Source organism: Crocuta crocuta, unplaced genomic scaffold (assembly GCF_008692635.1).
Source record: "Crocuta crocuta isolate KB4526 unplaced genomic scaffold, BGI_CrCroc_1.0 scaffold348, whole genome shotgun sequence".
NCBI lineage: Eukaryota > Metazoa > Chordata > Mammalia > Carnivora > Hyaenidae > Crocuta > Crocuta crocuta.
The window spans coordinates 5,590,177-5,609,585 of record NW_027529573.1 but is presented as its reverse complement, the minus strand read 5'-3'; the positions used below and the strand labels follow the sequence as shown (position 1 = coordinate 5,609,585).

The 19,409-nt window shown below is 50.6% G+C and overlaps 1 protein-coding gene across 1 annotated transcript in view; it reads left to right on the top strand.

Moving 5' to 3' along the window:
- SEZ6L (seizure related 6 homolog like) overlaps positions 1 to 19,409 on the top strand; it is a 93,563-nt gene that overhangs the window by 46,908 nt on the left and 27,246 nt on the right. Inside the window, 1 exon segment of the mRNA XM_077761495.1 lies at positions 14,817 to 15,013. Within this exon segment, the coding sequence (XP_077617621.1) occupies positions 14,817 to 15,013 (197 nt within the window).

Here is a 19,409-nt window from a genome sequence, read left to right as displayed (position 1 = left end):
GGGGAGATAATTACGGAGGGGAAATTACCTACATTAGAGATAATGTATGCAAAGCGTGTCGCATGGGGTCTGGCACGAAGCTGGCACTTCATCAACAGAGACTGTGATTACCAGGAATCTTTATAAGATATTATTGTCACCATGTCTCGGACTTGCAAATGACAGAGAGCTTGTTAAGTGGCATTCTCGGGTCACACAGCTAACAAAGGACTGAGCCAACGTTCACACACACACCACAGCCTCCACACTTATGGGCTTGAACAAGCTTTGAGGGGACCACCCGTAGCCTCCGGAATCTCAGATGTTCAAGAAGAGAAGTGGTGCCATAGGTAGACAACCTGGCGACGTGCAGACTAAGGGCTGTGGCCGGAGGGGTGAGGGCAGCAAGGTTAGCCGGATGCCGCACCGTCTCTCGGAGGCTGTGCAGCTTGTCACAGAAAGGGTGACGTGCAAGCAGAATCCTAAAAGGTGTCAACTGGCCAAGCTGGAGTGGGGGAAGGGCGCTCCAGGAGAGGTCCCTGTGAGCAGGGAGACTCAAGCAGTGAAAGCGGGGACCGTTAGACACCAAATGGATGCCCTGAATTGCAGCGTTAATTAGAACCATCTGTCTTGCGTTATTGGTGTTAGAGACAGGAAGGAGGGTGTGTCATCTTAAAATGAGTCAGGAGCCCCCAGGCTAAGCCTTGTTCATACCCCAGATGCCTGTTCCCTAACCCGTCATGTACCTCTCAGCTCCGTCAGCTTACCTAAGACACAGCTGAGCATGAGCCTTTTAAAACATTAAGGATTTCTGAAATCAACCAATCTCCCTCTATCTCTCTCTCTCCCTCTCTCCCTCTCCCTCTCCATAAAGCATAGAAAGGAGGATTAAAAAACTAAGGAATTATTGGTGAAGCCATCATAGAATGGAAGAGCTGGGAGGGGTCCAGAGAGGTGAAGTAAGTTGCCTAGTATCGCACAGCAAGTCAGAGCTAGGACCAGAAAAACAACCTAAATGAGACTATAGATGCTGAGCACAGAGGTCACGTGATGGCGAGACACAAAAGCTTCTAGAGTCAAAAAGAGCTACATTTAGGGGTGCCTGGGTGGCTCAGTTGTTTGAACACCCGACTCTTGATTTTGGCTCAGGTCATGATCCCAGGGTCGTGGGATCGAGCCCTGAGTTAGGCTCCGTGCTAAACGTAGAGCCCGCTTAAGATTCTCTCATTCTCCCTCTGCCCCTCTCCCCTGTTTGCATTCTCTCTCTCTCTCTCTGTCAAAAAAAAATAAAAAGAGCTACATTTAAATCCTGGCTCTGTTACCCCCACAGCTCTGTGGCCCCTGGCAGGCCTTACAATGGGATACTTTGTTCACTTTATCCGCAGTGCTTTGCATACAGCAAGTGCTCAATAAATATCTGTTGAATAAAAGAGAGAGGTGATAAGTGTGTGAGTTAATTAAATAACGTGTAGTTCTTAGGAAAGCTTCTGACATAAAAGAAGCAAATAACCACAGTCGACCCTATTTGCACCCCTTACTATGTGCCAGATTTTATGCTAAATACTTGGCATGCATCATTTCCTTGATGGCAACGCCATCAAGATGTCTTACATTCGTTGAGCGCTTGCTATTTGCCAGTCGCTGAGTGCTTTTCCCAAACTAAACCATCTAAGCCTTACCAGGAAACCTATGTGACGTCACAGTGGCTCTCCCCTTTTACAGATAAGGAGACAGGAGACAGGCTGAGAGAGAGAGAGAGAGAGACGAAGTTGCTTGAGGACATGGCTGGGGAGGGACCAAGTCAGGCCTCACACTCAGGTCTCCTGGGCCAAAGCCAGTGTTTAACCACACAATAAACAGTAGTGAGGTACTCCACAAGGAAGAATTCCCTAACCCCATCTTACAGAAGCAGAAACTAAGACTCAGAGAGGTGTCTCCCCTCCCCCCTCCCCCATTCCCCGGCATCTTTTGCAAATGTACATACAGCTCTGGAAGAAAAAATTTTCAGCTGGGCTCCGGCCTGCCTTCTCTGACTCTGCTACGGCATCTTGGAACCCTGGCGAGTCACCACGGGAAGAAGCCCGAGCTAGCTGTTGCCCAACCCCAAATCCCTCCCTGTTTGCGGGCCTCAACATGGTTCTCTAACCAGGAAATAAAAGAACCTAATAACAAAGCCCAGTACCCATATGATTGATAGCCGTGGAATATTTCTCTTCAGCAACTGCCAACCTGTTCTGTGCTAAGTTAATTCCAAGCCCTAAAAATTAAGTACCTTGTCCAGAGGCACTACAGTTCTTTACACAGGGATATAGCTGCTTTGGGCTGCAAGAATTCAGTTTGAGGTCCAGGCAAGAAAGAAGAGGCAACAGTCAAGGGCAGCGTTGACCCCAGGAGCACAGATCTCCAGTGGAAATCATGGAAGAAATAGCCATGGTAGAAATAAAAACCTTCCAAGCCATTAGTGGAGGGAGATGGGATTTCCCCAGAGCCAAAAGTTGTAAGGAATCTAAGAAATTACAGCTAACTTCGGGGAGCCTGAACCCCATCCTGTTGCAGATGAAAAGAACTGGGGCCCAGAGATGGGAAAAGACTGTCTCAAGATTACTCTATCAGTCAGCTCTTGCTGCATAACAAATGAGCCCAAACTCAGCAGCATAAAACGGCAATCTTGTATCATTTCCTACCATCCACAGGTCAGCAAGGCAGTTCTTCTGGCCTCCACTGGCTCACTCGCGCACCTCTGGGCAGCTAGGTGTTGGGTAGGTGGTTCTGCAGATTGTGATTGGTCTTTTTGTATGTGTGAGGGGTCAGGTGGCCATCAGACAGTCTGGGCTGTCCTGGCCCCGGATGTGTCATCAGCTCCGCCTGTCTCTCATCCTCCAACAGCTAGCTCGGGCTTCTTCGCATGGTGACTCGCCAGGGTTCCTAGATGCCAGAGAAATAGACTCCTCCCAATGGCAGGTGCTTTGAAGCCTCGCTGCAAAGATCGTGGACGCAGAGAGGGGCAGAGCTTTGAAATCACGTTTGCACTCAAGCTACCTCGGTGGGAGGAGAGTGAGGGGTAGAGCCCGGGTCTCCTGGTTTCCATCCCAAACTCCTAATGCCAGCACCATGTACGATGGCTCTTTTAGATGGCCCTCACCATCCCCAGTTTGCCAAAGGAATCCAGGGCTCAGAAAGGTGAAGAACTTGCCTACAACCCCACAGCTAGGAAGTGAAGGAGAAGAGATTTGTACTTAGCACTTGAACTCTGGAATTTAGAAGGCTCGGGAAGTGTTGCCTTCTCCATACAATGCCCCCAACGTGCAGGAGAGAGAAGAAAAAAAAAGCCTGGTTTTGGCCAACAAGTCTTGGGTTCAAGTCCCAGCTCTTCCACTGATCGGCAGCGTGACCTTGGATAAGTCACTTCACTTTCCTGGATCTCAATTTCCTATCTTTAAAATGAGGCTAATAATGGTGCTCGCTTCATAGAAACGTTTGGCAAGGACCGGGTATGTTCCAGACACTCAGTAATTTAATTGGCGACTGTGATGATGATGACAATGATAATTAATTCCTTCCCTGGCATGTGCACGCATTGAGCTCCATTCTGCAACACCAGACATGCATGCACGCACTCAGCAGGGTTGGTTGCCCCTGAGCTTGGCATTTGGTGTGACAGTGAGGAACCAAGGGGGGTCATCCAGAAGCACTACCCAGGCATCCACCCTGACTCCCCCTCCCGCAACATGCAAGGGGCTGTCGTGGTCCGTGGTCTCAGGACGTCACGAGCTCCAGGGTAAATCTTCCCCCAACACATGTCCCTTTCTTGTTCCTCAGCCCCTCACGCTCTTCCCAGCCTCGTGATGAAGCAAGAGTGGCTGTGAGAAGGGGCCCGCTCCCTGTCTTGACATCACCTTGCTAGCGCACACCTTTGAGCTCAAGGCGTTCGGATGCAATTAGATTTGACAATCTGGGGAGACGCAGCTGCTTGTTTCATGAATCCCTGACATGTGGTGGCCTCACACACTTACTATGCAGGCGTGTTTCTTGAGGGCCCTCCGTGTGGCTGGTATCGCATTAGACTCCCCCAGATCAAGCCCTTACCGCGGGCCAGACTCTGCGTAACCAGGACCTCGGTCAATTTACTGAATTCTCAGAGCAACCCAGGAGCCCACACAATTACACCCCTGTGTCACAGAGGAAGACAGACGCTCAGAGGGGCTTGGTGGCTCACCAGCCAGACGCGGGGTGCCGAGGTTCGGACCTGGCTGCCTGACACTGGCTCGTGGCCCGCACCACCTCCCAGCCCTGCTCTTGGAGTGGAACCGACATTATCCTGATGGCAGCCAGCCTCCCTGGAGAGTTCTGGGCAGGCCAGGGGCACGGTTAGTGCCGCGGTCCAGACAGTGCGCAGGGCCGGAGCCCGTCTGTGGTCCTCTGACGGCCATGACCTGGGGAAGCCCCTGGAGAGGAGGGAGCCCTCGAGGTTCTGAACGGGTCATTTTCTCCCGAAGGACGCTTCCTGTGCAGAGCCCGCGCACCCGCCCGGCCCTGGGCTTCCAGGCAGTGTTTCGGCAACTCGGGTGAGCCACGCCAAGGCTTTAACAAGTGACACCTTCAATGTGTGTGTCAGGATGGGGACTCGGAGTGACAGGGACACAGCCAGCCGCTGTCAGCTCCTGCTGGGGACAGCTCTGAAACATCTTCCTCCAGCCACACAGAGCTCGCGGCCCCTCCTGCATGTGCGTGTGCATGTGTGTGCATGTGTGTGCATACACCACCCTACACACATACACTACACACGTCTCTCTTGCATGCACACACACACACATCATAGCACATATACCACACACTTGCCCTATACACACCGCACCACACACACCACACATATACCATGGGCACACACACCACACACCACAAACACCATACACGCCCCATGGGCACACCACACACACACACACACACATACACACACACCACACCACACACACCACATGGACACACACACACACCATGTGCACACACACACCACACACACCATGCACATGCACATACACACACCATGCACACACACACACCATGCACACCACATGGACACACACACACCATGTGCACACACACACCATACACACCACGCACACGCACACACACACCATGCACACACACACCATACACACCACATGGACACACACACACACACACACACCACAAATCCCAATCTACCCTTCATTATGCTCTGACTTAATTATACTCTCTCAAGGTCAGCTCTTGCACCCTGACTTACGGGTCCTAATGAAGGAGGCCTGAGAGCCCCGAATTTTATAACCTGGAGAAACTCGTATCCAGGAAGAGGAGGAGCTGTGGCCATCTCCACACAGGGAAGTTGTGGAAAGACCACAGATCTGTGCGTGGTCACATGTGGGTCGCAGCTATCCACAATATTATCCCTATTTTACAGGTGAGGACACTGAGGCTCAGAGACATTAAGCCACTTTCTCAGGGTCACCCAGCTGATAAATCAGCACCTGTAGGGTTTGAACCAGCACCCGTTCTCTTTTATTTTTTTTTTTAATGATTTATTTATTTCTAGGAGAGAGAGAGAGACAGCGTGAGCAGGGGAGGGTCAGAGAGAGAGGGAGTCACAGACTGAAACAGGCTCCAGGCTCTGAGCTGGCAGTCAGCACAGAGCCCGACGCGGGGCTCGAACCCACGAACCGCGAGATCATGACCTAAGCGAAAGTCGGACGCTTAACCAACTAAGCCACCCAGGCGCCCCAAGCACCCGTTCTCTTACCAGTGCTCTCAAGACGGAGCAAAATCACAGGCTGGTTGAGGACTGACTTTTTCGTAGGCAAACCCACCAGGAACTGCTGGGGTTCCCCCCCGGTCCACAACGCTGGGTGCAAAATGTCTTGTCATTGACCTTGGCAAAGCTCTGCCCGCCGTGTTCTGAGACGGCTCAGTCCAGGGGTGTGGGAGTCAGAAGCAGCTCAGCCCATGGGTGGCCCCCGAGGAAAGGCATGTGGAGTGCAGCACTCTCTTCTCTTTCTTTTTGGGTATGAGACGGGGACTGGTGGAGAGGGGGAGAAGGGGAGAAGAGAGAGAAAGGAGGGAAGGCAGTGGAGAACAGAGACTGAGTGTCATTCCCCCGTAACCACAGCACAGTAGCACCTTTGGGTCCTGGTACAGCCTCTTGGTGAGTTTTAAGGGACGCTGACCCCGGGGCCCACCCCCGGACATGTTGAGGGTCTGATTTGTCCGGGGTGCAGCCTATGCATCATCGACAGCGTTTAAATCTCCGCAGAGCCTTTCACGGGCAGCGGGACTGAGACCCACCAGCGGAGGGCTGGGGCCTAAGCCTGACATTGACGAGCACCCGGTGAATATCTCAGGTAAAGAGGGAATAAGGGAAAGAAAGGAAGCACAAACAAGGAAATAGGAGAACCATCCATTTTTATGCATTCCGGCATCCTTTTAAGGGCCAGAAAGATTGGTTTTCGGTGTCCTCCCTGGGGCTGACATGGTTTCTTGTCCCGTCTGCCATTTTATCAAATTTAATTGAAACCAAATGAGCACTGGGCCAAAGGGACCCTCAGCAATTCCACGGTGCTACGAGGTGTCTGGTGCTGGCTGTGCGGCATCATGAAGGAACACAGAGGCCTCAGGGCCTGGGCCTTCCTGGACTCAGTTTCCTCCTCTGTAAAATGGGACTCATGACATCACTATGTGGGTGAGGGGATCCAATGAGAAAAGACACAAAGGAACTCTGAACAGCTCTTTTAAGAAAAATGTTAATGCACCCAAAACTGCATTTATGGGCTTTGGTTCTCTCTTTATTTTCCTCCCTTATTTAAATCCTGTGATTTATCTCATCACCATCTCTACTGTCCCAGGGAGGTCCTGCCTCAGTTGCAACATAGTGTCTTCGTAAAGTCATTCCTATCCTCTAAGCCTCAGTTTGCCCATCTGGAAAATGGAGAGAAATTCACCATAATTCATCCATGTCGATGACGTTTATCTCACCTGGGCCAAGCCCTGTGCAGGGCCCCAGGGATACGGGGGAGAAGTGGGTGTGGCTCCAGGGAACTTAAGCAGTCTTGGGGGTGCGGGGGAGCTGAGAGAGGTTCTGCCTTCAACTGCACAGATTTGGATTCTGGCTGTCCTATATGATCAGTTGTTTGAGGCTCCTTGCACTTCTTCCCCACCAGGTGCCTCAGTTTGCCTCTCTTCGAAATGGGCGAGGATGGTAGTTCTTGCAGAGTTCATCCAAGGATAAAATGAAATGGTGTGTGAAGTGGTTGGAAGAGTCCCAGGCAGGGGTGCCTGGGTGGCTCAGTCGGTTAAGTGTCCAACTTCGGCTCAGGTCATGATCTCACCGTTCGTGGGTTCGAGCCCCGCGTCGGGCTCTGTGCTGACAGCCAGCTCAGAGCCTGGAGCCTGTTTCAGATTCTGTGTCTCTCTCTCTGACCCTCCCCTGCTCATGCTGTCTCTTTCTCATAAATGAATAAAAACATCTAAAAAAAAAAAAATGACTCCCAGGCATGCAGGAAGCCTTATGAAAAGCTTGGCTAGTTATCATATAGCTGTAAATGCAGGAGGGGGTGGGGAGCACAGAGGGACATTGAGGAATTCGTCAAATGTTGTCAAGCAGAGAGGTGAGAGGGGGCATTCCAGATAAAGGGACCAGCATGGGCTAAGACAGGTCTTGGGGCTCCAAAGAAAGTGTCTGGTGTACAAAGATGTTTGAGAGAGCAGAAGTGAGCTGTGGGCCCAACCATGGACCCCCCGGAAATCCAGGAAGGCTGAGAAACTGGACCTTATTGTGGTGCATTTAATGTAGCTTCTTCCACAGCCATTCACCGGCGACTTCTTATCACCCACCCCTTAAATTGCATATAAATTGGCTTCCTTTTTCACTTGGCTTACTCTAAGCAAAATAATGTGCAGACCGTATATTTATATATTTTTTCTAATTCACATTTAAATAAATACATAACCATTAGACATTTTCAAATACGTTTGCTAGCTAAAATCATCTTGTGAATGCCACTGGGAAAAGCCTTTTAAAGGCACGATTTCTAAGCGAGGGTCAGCTGTTTGTTTAAAAAGGAATAAAGAAAAGCAAGGTGGCTTGCTCATCATTTCTTTCTACGACCTCTGTAGAATATTAACGGCAGCTGCTCAACAGTTATAAAGCTCACCGCCCACCTTCCCCCTACATCCGGGCGCATGATGGGCCCAGGTAAGGATGGGCACCTGCTGCCGGGAATGGGAGCCTCTACCATGTTTAGGCGCACACCGCCCTCTGCTGGCCAACAGAAGAATTACTGCACCACAGAAAGGTTGGCTAATCTGTGTCAGAATCAAATTTGTATTCCTATCCTAACCTCTTTGGCTCTCTAGACCCTAATGAAAGCAATAATAGGGATCCCTTGAGGTTTTTATCCTTTCTGAAGAGGTAATACATTCACATGATTCAAAATCCAAAAGTCCAAAAGAGCCTACTGTGAAAACAGCAAATAACCCCTCTTCGGATCCTCTCCCCAGATGCAATCACAGTAACTAGTTTCTTATGCATCCTTCCCAGACTCTTTCTTTGCCAGATAAAGATTTTATCTTTTTTATATTTTTAACATTTGTTCTTTTTTTTTTTTTTTTGAGAGAGAGAGAGAGAGAGACAGAGTATGAGCGGGGGAGGGGCAGAGAGAGAGGGAGACACAGAATCCGAAGCAGGCTCCAGGCTCTGAGCTAGCTGTCAGCACAGAGCCTGACGCTGAGCACGAACCCACAAACCGTGAGATCATGACCTGAGCTGAAGTGAGACACTGAACCGACTGAGCCACCCAGATGCCCCAAGATTTTATTTTTAAGTAATCTCTGCACCCAACTTGGGGCTTGAACTCACAAACCCAAGATCAAGAGTCACATGCTCCACTGACTGAGCCAGCCAGGTTCCCAGTGTCTTTTTAAATATGCCCCAAAAAACCCTCACAGCCATCTCCTATCTACCAGAATAAAGCCATGCAGACTAAGTAACCAGTTTAATGCTGCTTTTATTACATACTCAATTCTACACCACCAGTCATGCCAACAAAATGAAGCAGATTTCATCATCATTAAGAAATGCAAATTGTTTAGGAGACAGTCTTTTATTTTTTTAATGTTTATTTATTTATTTTGAGAGAGAGAGATGGAGAGTGAGCAGGGAAGGGGCAGAGAGGGAGGGAGAATCCCAAGCAGGCTCCACACGGTCAGCACAGAGCCCGACGCGAGGCTCGAACTCACGAACTGTGAGATCATGACCTGAGCTGAAGTCAGATGCTCAACCGACTGAGCCACCCAGGTGCCCCGTGAGACAGTCTTTTAAAACAAGGAGTCTGTAGAGAGAAGAAATATTACCTTGGTAGGGGAAAAAAAGGTTGCACTAACGTGTCTAATAGAATGACAGTTAGCAATGACGTCATAAGAACACAGCACCGCAGGGTGCCGGGGGCAGTGTGATGGGGCTTCCAGATCTTGCAGATTTTGTTTGTAATGCTTTACTCACAAGTTTTCTGATGCCAGACTGGAGCTAGTCACACTTTTTTGGAGACATGTATATGTGGCTTTCACAGGACATTGTATAAAAGGTGATTCACATCTCAGGCTTTGACATCCAGCAGATTGAGGTTAGAGTCCCAGGTCTGACTCTTCCGTGAGCCTCGGTTTCCTCCTCTGTAAAATGGGGACGATCCTAAGTGTTACTGTGTGGGGTTGTGGTTTGAGTGCTTCATAACCAGCAGGCAGCGTTGTTGTTATTCAAAAGCTAAATGAGGGTCTCGGGAGATCTTTACGCAGATATCTGGCCCCTGGCAATGAAACGGTGATTCTGTTTGCTGGGTAGAGAGTGGAACTGGGAAGGTGAAAGGGGCTGTCAGAAGGGGGAGCACTGAAGAGTGTGCCCGCAGATGCTGCTCCGACCCTGAAGGGGCTGCAGGATGCGCCTGCAGCAGATTCCGGGTAGAGAGGAGAGCCCAGCAGGTCAAGGCCACTGGCTGGCTCTGGAGTGGCTTACCAGGCAACGTAGGGGTGTGGTGGTGCAGGCTCGCCTGTGGCGATCAGCATATGGAAGAAGAATGGAGGGTGTAGGCAGCTTCTACAGTTCGGTGGCATTGGGTACGTTCCCACGGTTGTGCAGCCAACCCCTGAGTCTAATTTTAAAGCACTTTCCATCGTCCCCCCAAACAGCCCCTGTACCTGTTCACCCAGCAGTCTCCGTGCCTCCCCGGCCCTTCCTCCCAGCCTCTGGCAACCCCGGAGCTGCTCCCTGTCTCTACGGCTTCACCTATTCTGGAGATTTCTTATCAAAGGCGTCACATGCTGTGCGGCCTCTCAAGACTGGATTCTTTGACTCAGCAGAAAGTCTTTAAGGTTCATCCATGATGTCGCATGCACCCAGGCTTTATTCCTACGGGTGGCTGAACGATGCTCTGTTGTACGGATACACGGCATTTTGCTTCCCCATTCATCTGCTCAGCGAAGGGCCCAGATTTATGTTTCAGAAGGATTCGTCTGGCTGCCGAGGAGAGAGGCTGGGGCCGGGCAAGGAGGTGCTGCCCCACATCTGAAAGGGGATGGAGAAAAACTAAGGACAGTGGCCGAGGAGAAAGGGGCAGAAGGAGACACAGGAGCGGAGAAGCCTGGCCCTTTGGCAGCGGAGAGGGGCTGGAGCAGACAGGGGCTGCCCCAGGGACATCCGCCCTGGAGGACCTGCCTCCACTCACTCCCAGCCCCCTCGAGCCCCCTGCCTGCCAGCACCTCTCAGACGGACATCCTGACTGATTGCTGTCCGGCCAGCGTCTCACGTGGGTCCTCAGTGGAAGGCCCCTGCTGTGTCCCCTGGCCGGTCTCGGCTGTTAATTCCGCATTTTCGTCTCAGTTGCTTCTGCACTTCTTGGGGCGAAAGCTTAGTTTTGATAGGTCTTCTGGCCATAACAAGTGTGGCTCAGTCCACTAATCACAGAGGCCTGAACATCATTCATTTCAAACTTCCAGGCTGGGAATTCTGCAGCGGGGAAGCCTGGGGGACTGCTTCCTTCTCCCGAAAGAGCCTGATCGGGCAGCGCAGTCACATCACAGAAGATACGGAACGCTGGGGTTTTTCTCTGTCATGGGGAACAGGATGAGGCACCGACTCTTGAGTCTGGCTTGCTCTTGGCTTTCCTTTCTGCTGGGCCCCATCACCCTTTCGGGATGGGGGACACTTTTAAGGAGACCCACAGTGGCTCCAGTCTTCAGGGTCTACATCTGGACCTGGGAAATAGGATTCCTCTCCCTACTCTCATCAGTGATGGGGAGCTCACTCCCAAAGCCCCCTTACCCCTCTTGGCTCTGCCCCCAAAGCGACCAGGCAGCTCCAGTCTGACTGAGAGTCCTTAGTGAGCATCAAATGCAGTCACTGTCCCCAAACCCCAAAGGCCTCTGCCAAGTCACCAAGAGTGTCCTTGAAGCCCTCCCTGCCAGGCTTAAAGAGCCTCCTCTCCCCTTAACCCCCCTCCCAAGTGACTCTTCAGTGGCCCAGTAAATGCTCACCTTCTATAAGCTAGAGATGGGGGAGGGGCTCAGATTGGAAGGGATGCATCAATGGCAGCGCCATTGGTGCCCTGTCTGAGTCCTTCAGCACTTGGCGCTGTGTGCCTGCCATGGCTCTCTACCGCAAGTCTCTTGTGGGCAGGCCAGAGGTGCTGGGGGTCCGGTACACTTAAGAGCAGCCCTCAGCCAATGACGGATCAGGGTTGGAGGGTGAATTCCCAGTTCCCTCTCCCCCAAGGTATGTTCTACGCCATCGTTTACAGTTCCCGCAGGACTGAGCCCAGCGCCCACAGTGGAACTCTCCCGTCGATGACTATGCATCTGCTGCCGCCCGCCTCACCGCCTCAGCAGCGCTGCCTGGGGTGGCTTCCCAGACCAGCCTGACCCCAAGAGACATTCGTCTTTGCTCAGCTCTGCTTCTGGAGGACGCAGTTGTACTGACTAGCCCTTTCAAAAGTAGGAGTGCTCGGAACCTATTTGCTTATTCGTAGCTCAGGGGACCTCTGCCGGAATCTCAGGACAATAAAAGTTGCAGTTAATAGTCTGTTGCACACTGTTTACAGAATGCGTTCACATGAGTCAGTGTTCCCCAACCTTAGCTCTATTGACATTTTTAACCAAATGATTCCTTGCTGTAGAAGGCTGTTTTGTGCAGTGTAGGATGTTTAATGGTACCCCTGTCTTTGACTCCCCAGGGGCACCCCCTAGTTGGGACAACAAATCTCTAGACGTTACTAACTGTCTCCTGGGGGACAAAACTACCCCTAGTTGAGAACCACTGACGGAAGTCATCTGATGTCATCTGGTAGAAACAGCAATCTAAAGAAAGCATGATCATGGTGACCACAATGGTGATAATGATGATGATGATGGTGGTGATGATGAGGATGATGTTCATAATGACATAGCAACATGACAGAACATTCAGATGACTTGACCAGACTTGCTCAGGTTTTGTCAGTGGATCCAGAATTTAAACCCAGATTTTCAGCATGCCTTATCTCACTCCGGAAGCCCATGACATGGACTGGAAATACTAAACCCGATTCACAGACAAGGAACTTCAGAAAAACCACAGGCCTCCGTGCAAGTATCAGAGCCAGGAATCACACCAAAGCTTTCTGATCTCCAAGGCAGCATGCTCTTCCCAGCGCACTGCTGTTTGCTGCCTTACAAAGGACAAAGAGCGATGCTAGGGTTTTGAAATGAAAGCGATTTGCACCCCTGAAGATGCTTCTGCTGCATTTAGATCATTGAAATGAATGATAGAGTAAAGCCAAGTTGCAGCCTCTCTGGAACCCACTGTCACCAGCAGACCAGCTGTGAAGTCAGCTTATGGAACAAATATGGGTGATCAACCGTGTTTCACACCAGCCTAATCCAGCCCTTTCATGAACGATTGATGTTTTCATGGTTCTTAGAGTCAAGAGGCTCTTCCCTACCTCAGGTCAAGAGCCGACATCGAGCTTATTATTTCTACTGGATGATAGCCTTTCCGTATGCAATGATACGGGCTCTTCCGTACCAAAGCATATATTGAGCACCTATGGTGTGTGCAAGAGGAAGTAACAACTCCAGAATCTCAGTACAATAGGGGCTGGAGGCTGTACAGCCTTCACTGGAAACTGGCAGAGGGGATGAGTCGAGGGGCTCTGTCCTGAAGCCACGATGCAAAGCGAGTGGACAGCTTTTATTAGGAAAGTTGGGCAAAGGAAGCTGATGGAGGGTATGGGAGCAGTTAGAATGTCCCTAAGCCAGCCCTTGGACAAGTTTACCTGAGGCACGTGAGAGGGAATAAAATGTACCCCCTCCCCTCTGCAAGCAACACTTCCACAGCGTTCCCTGTGTGTCTGTTGGTTTTGTTCAGTCTCCTGGAAGCACTACCATGGGTGGTTTCCACTCTCCTCCGGCCTCCTTGACCGCCCCTGCCCGGAGGCCCTGGATGAAGCCGTCAGGAGAGAGGGCTGTTGTCACTCTGTACCTCAGTTCCAAGAACTTTGCTCAAGGCCACTTCCTGGAATGCGTCTCCTTAGGCAGTGTCTGGCTGCTTTCGTCCCTAGAAAGATGGCATCCACACACATAAACTTAGCTCCTTAAGCCCTTCAGGGTCTGGCTCCTCCAGCCCTCCAGCCTTCCGTGTCTATCCCCACATTCGGGAGCAGTGCCCACTCACTGGGCATATCCCTTCAGGAGCCACAGTCTCATTCCCTAGCTCCTTCTGCCTGGTGCATTGCCTTCTCACCACCCCCAGCGTATCTACCCGATAGCCCTCCAGTCTTTCTTGAGGATCCGCAGCAAGCATCACCTCTTCCAGGGAGGCCTCCATGATGCCCCCAGTCTCCTCTCTTTGCAATTACCTTGATTGTAACTGCTACCACAGTGCCTGGTTTCCTACTATAAATATACCACTGCTGTGTGATTTTTGTGTCCCCTGGGTGCAGCTCGGCATCTAATAGGTGTTCAAAGACATTAGGGAGAGGGACGCAAGAAAAAGAGAAAGATGTGAGAGAGAAGGGAAGGAGGAGAATGGAAGGAAGGAGGCATAGGTTAATAGCTGTCTGCAGCCAACACCAAATTACCTGGCATCCTTTCCATCAGAGACCCATTTCATCTGGGACACCTAACATAACACATGTTCCTCTGGCACATGAAGTGCTTTCTGGATTATTAACTGTCCATCGCAGTCCTGATATTTAGTGTCAAGGTGCTTTCTTGCATTCAAGTCTCTGAAAATGTGTCATCCTTTCATGTTATGAATTTTGATAGCAGGTTTGAGTATATTTCATGACTAAGGTACCTCCATCCACCCTCTGCCCCACCCCTACGTATAATAGATACCTGGCTGTGACTTTGAGGACTTTGCTACATGACGAATCAAAGGATCATTTCACCTGACATGAAAATGCAGGTTCTAATTAGCAAGCAGTCAGCTTGCTCTGCATCAAAGAATGAAAGACCTGTGTCACACCCCCAGCATGTAGCCCAGTGCCCAGCACTTAGCTTTACCAGCACTGGAGGCAGTTTTACCGACAATGCAGCTTTCAACTTGGCAATGAGCTCTTGCAGGAGAGACCCAGGCACTTGGGTGTTCGTGGGAAGGATCAGCATGTCCCAGTCACGTCTGTGATCTGTGCCTACCTCCTCCCAGGCTCCTAGCCCGGCACCTGCTACAGAGGATGCCTCGGGGACGTGTGCGTTGCCTGAAAAAATGAGTCAAAGGCTTGTTGTGTGCCCATGATTGTGTTTCACAAGACCTCTCCTCTTGTCTGTGTCCCACCCCCAAGCCTGAACCTGAGCAACAGCGACATCCTGACCATCTATGACGGCGATGAGGTCATGCCTCACATCCTGGGGCAGTACCTTGGGAACAGTGGCCCCCAGAAGCTCTACTCATCCACGCCGGACCTGACCATCCAGTTCCACTCAGATCCCGCCGGCCTCATCTTCGGGAAGGGCCAAGGATTTATCATGAACTACATAGGTAAGAGTCTCTTCCAATCAGTGTGTGTGTGTGTGTGTGTATTTAGATGATTTCTTCTAGATAAGTCATTGTGGGGGGTTGTGCTACATGGATCTTTTACTAGATTGGCACAGTAAATATAGGTCGTTTTTAAGCATCTGGACTCTCTGGTCAGAAGGACCAGGTTTTGAGTTTTAGTTCTGCTATCAGTGGCTGTGTGACCTTGGGCAAGTCACTTAGCCCCTCTGAGCCTCCTTTTTGTCATCCGTAAAATAGAAAAACTGACAGCTGCTCCAGAAGGTTGGTACCAGGACTTAGTAGATAATGCCTCATGACTTTCAGATTCATGGTGTTTCCTTTATAGTCAGCTGGGATTTTGTATCATCCGCAAACTCTCTTATATTTGCGACTTCTCAAAGCGCCGTCTCCACCAGCGTGCCTGACCCGAAGCTCGGGTCTTCCTAAGGTCTCTTCTTTCCCGGCAGCCCCACCCAAGGCAGACAGCACTTTCCCTCCCCCCTCCTGTTCTGTAGGACGTAGAGAGGCAATGGGTGTCTTCCTTCCTCTTCAATGTGGCTTCCAAACCTTCTCTGTCCCCCTCATGTCAAAACAAAGCAAGAAAAATCCAAAAAACACCTGCTATGAGGTTCAAGCTAAGTTCACGCTCGACCATCCAACACCCTCTTCTTAGTTTCTTCCATCCACAGCCTTCCCTCCTCATTCCCCACCTGTGAGCCCCCCCTTCTTCATTGCTGGAAGTCACCTTCCTGTGCTCAACCTCTCAATGCAGGAGGGTTCCAGCTCCATCCCGAGTCCTGTCCTCTGCATGCAGGCTCGTGGTTGTAAGCAATACCTCTCTGTGTGCCATTGGCTCCTAAGTCATACCTCCAGCCCTGACCTCTCCCGTGAACTATCTACCCAGCTCCCCACTAACTACCTTTCTGCATGTGTAACCAGCATCTCAGATTTAACATGACCCAACAGAACTTTCTGTCCCTATTTCCACCTCCCGCCACCCAGGAGCTTCCGCTGCTGCTCATGTCCCTCTGTCTGTCCCAGGAGACGGACCACAGCTGCCCCGGGGTCTCACACACCTGAGGCTCATCTTCTGGCTCCCCGCTTTTAGTGTTTCTCCACACCTGATCTTCTTGGCAACAGCAGAGAAATTGGAAGACACCAGGGGTGCTTAAGACCGAACCTCTTTTGACGTCCTAGATGGTGGGTGGTTGTGCCCTGAGGGTTTCAATGGGCAGGATTCAGCCAGCAATCGGAGGACTCGCTTAGGTCACCTAGGAGTGAGGCGGGCACCTTCGGGACACATTTCCCAGATGGAAAAGGGGGATAAAAGGAGGCCTCCTTTCTCCCAAGTCTCCCGGCTACCACGCCCACCACCAAAGACCCTCTGGCTTGATCCAGATTCCCTGTTTTCGGTCCCTTCTTTCCCCTGGCTTGAAGATTTGCCCATCCATCCTAATATAAACTGTCTGCTGCGTAGCACCTCATGCCTCTAAAATACAAGCCCCTTCCCTGACCACTGGCTGTCTCAGAGAGCCGCATGCATGTGACAATACATCCCTGGCTTTTTTGCTGTGTCTGTTTCTAGCTGGGAGACATTCGTCATCCCTTCCCGCTCTGTGTACACCTCTCAGAGATCTTTTCTATGTTTCTCGGGACCCCTTTTCCCCCTTGATTGTGCTGCTAAGTATTTTCAGACTGTAACTGCTGCTACTTTCCATGGCTTCTCCATTTTTTACCGGGGGTGGGGGAGCTGGGCAGAGCGGGACAGCTCTTGCCGGCTGTCCAGGTGACATCCTTCAGAGGCAGCTGCCTTTGGAGGGAGAGTTTCTGGTGACTTGGCTTCAGTCTCTCTCCTTAGACCTCTCTTCTCCTGCCCACCCTCCGCCTCCCAGTTGGAAGATGAGGTCATGGTTTTGCTCATTGGTCCCCTCTGGTGCCTGAGTCAGTCTTCCAAAACTGCGTTCAGCTTGGTGGCAGAAATCTGACCCCGTGCAAGGCTGCTCAAGGTTAACGCGGAAGTCTGGCCAACGTTCGGTTTGGCGCCATCTTGAAGAGGAGGCGCTCCAATTTATTGAAGCTGAAACTTCAGATCTGTGTGACGACTTGAACTTGGCAGGCACTCTTACATACGTTATTTTATTTCATCTTCAAGTGCATTATCTTCATTTTCCAGAGAGTTTGGTTCCCAAGAGTCTGCAGGCGCTGCACTAGGCACCAGGACCCAGGGAGGAGTAGGCTGCTCTCCCTGCCTTTGTTTCCCTGGCTAGTGAAAGCAGGGGGGGGGGGGGGGCGGTTGGGTAACAATGTCAGGATCACGTGCTACTTCTGTGGGAGAGATGAGGTGGGGTTTTAGCGACACAAAACCTGGCTAATATAGGTGACACAAGAAGAGAACAGCTCTGTTCTTATTTCTGTTAAAGAAACACGCGCTCAGTTTCACAGGGAAAGCAAGCGGGCTGCTGTATTTAATTCTGGTGCCAGTCAGTGGCTTGTGACTATCCATGTTGAAGGTCATGTTGGAAAGAATCCAGGGAGGCCGCGCCTGAAGTCAGCGGGAGAAGACTGACATGATTGCCCAATGCTGTCTGCTATGGCACAGTGGAAGTAGTTGCTATCCTGCATTTAACCGGACATAGATGCAATCCTCATTTCACAGAGAGATCACACGAAAGGGTCAGGGGTTACTGTGGTCATCTAGAGATTTCTGAAGCCCCTAGACTGATCTCAAGGCCAACACCCACCTCTGCAATGTGGCCAAGGCTAATCTGCTGAGACTGCTGGCAGAACCTTCTATGGAAACACACGGGGCTTACATGGTTCTGATCTCCCATAATTCAGCTTCGACCAGACAGAAGCAAAGGACCGTTCTCACTGTTTCTTGTGCTTTGCGGGTGTCTGTGGCCAAAGTGCATGGAAGCAAGGGAATAAGAAAGCAGATATGGGTAAGCAGTGTTTTTCAGAGAGATACTAGTCACTTGTTTATTTATTCCTCCAACCCTAGGTTAATTAATAAGCTCCATATTGTAGGTCAATGACAGTGATTCCTGGGAGTCTGTGGTAAGAAGGATTGGGAGGTCTCAGTCTGACACAAAGAAAGAGATTGCGATGATCAATTAGTGATGTCTGCCATGAGCATAAGACCATTGCATGGAGGCCTGTATTTGGTGCATTTGAGTATTTCTTTTGCCCAAAACTTGGACCGTGATGCTGCTCTTGACCATGAGACTGGGACCATGACTTCAGATCCCCGTTTTCCTACTGCCTAGCATATAGGAGGTGCTCACAAAATCTTAGGCAAATAAATTGATGAAACCATATAAAATTCATCTTAGTGGGGTGCTGGGGTGGCTCTGTCAGGTAAGCGTCTGACTCTTGATTTCAGCTCAGGTCATGATCTCTTGGTTGTGAGATCGAGCCCTGCAATCTCTCTCTCTCCCTCTGCCCCTCTCCCCTACTTGGGCATGCTCTAAAATTTGAAAAAATTTAAAAACTCATCTTAGTGTCATATCCTGCACATTAATTCGTTTTCACATTGCGTTAAGTGATAGAAAAGGTCGTAATTCTTTTTTTTAACATTTTATTTATTACTAAGAGAGAGAGACAGTGCGAGCAGGGGAGGGTCAGAGAGAGAGGCAGACACAGAATCTGAAACAGGCTCCAGGCTCTGAGCTAGCTGTCAGCACAGAGCCCGACGCGGGGCTCAAACCCACGAACTGGGAGATCATGACCTGAGCCAAAGTCAGCTGCTTAACCGGCTGAGCCACCCAGGCGCCCCCATAATTCTTTTTTTAAGTTTTTATTTTGAGAGAGAGCAAGTGTGTATGCAAACGTGAGCAGGGGAGGGACAGAGAGAGGGAGAGAGAGAATCCCAAGCAGGATCTGCTCAACCAACTGAGCCACCGCGGCACCCCCAGGGTCATAATTCTTCATCTCAACTCTGTGATTGAGGACCGTGAAACTCAGAGATGTTTTCAACATGACTGGAATCAGGCAGATTCTAAGAGACAGACAGACCCAAAGGAGGTCCTCCACGTCCTAAGCCAGCTTTCTCATTCTTCACAAAGTTAAGGGCCCATAAGGATCAATCATGCCGGAACCTCCATCTCGGGTACTGGGTAAGCGTGGAGATTCTTGAGTCAGGGTCTCTGGGGCTTGAGTCTGATAACCGAAGAACAGGAAGGCTATGTGACTTAGCCAAGGCCAGCGAACTCATAAACACTGGGGCCAAGATCTGAGTCATGGCGTCTCTGACTTGATAATCAAGAGCGTGATGAACACCACAAGGGAGATGGCAGGTCTCACGGGAGCGTGTGGCCATGCTGGCTCAGATCGAAAAGTCAGACAAGCAAACCTTTCTCTGCCTCCGAGCATTTGGCACAAGGCAAGCCATATATCCAGT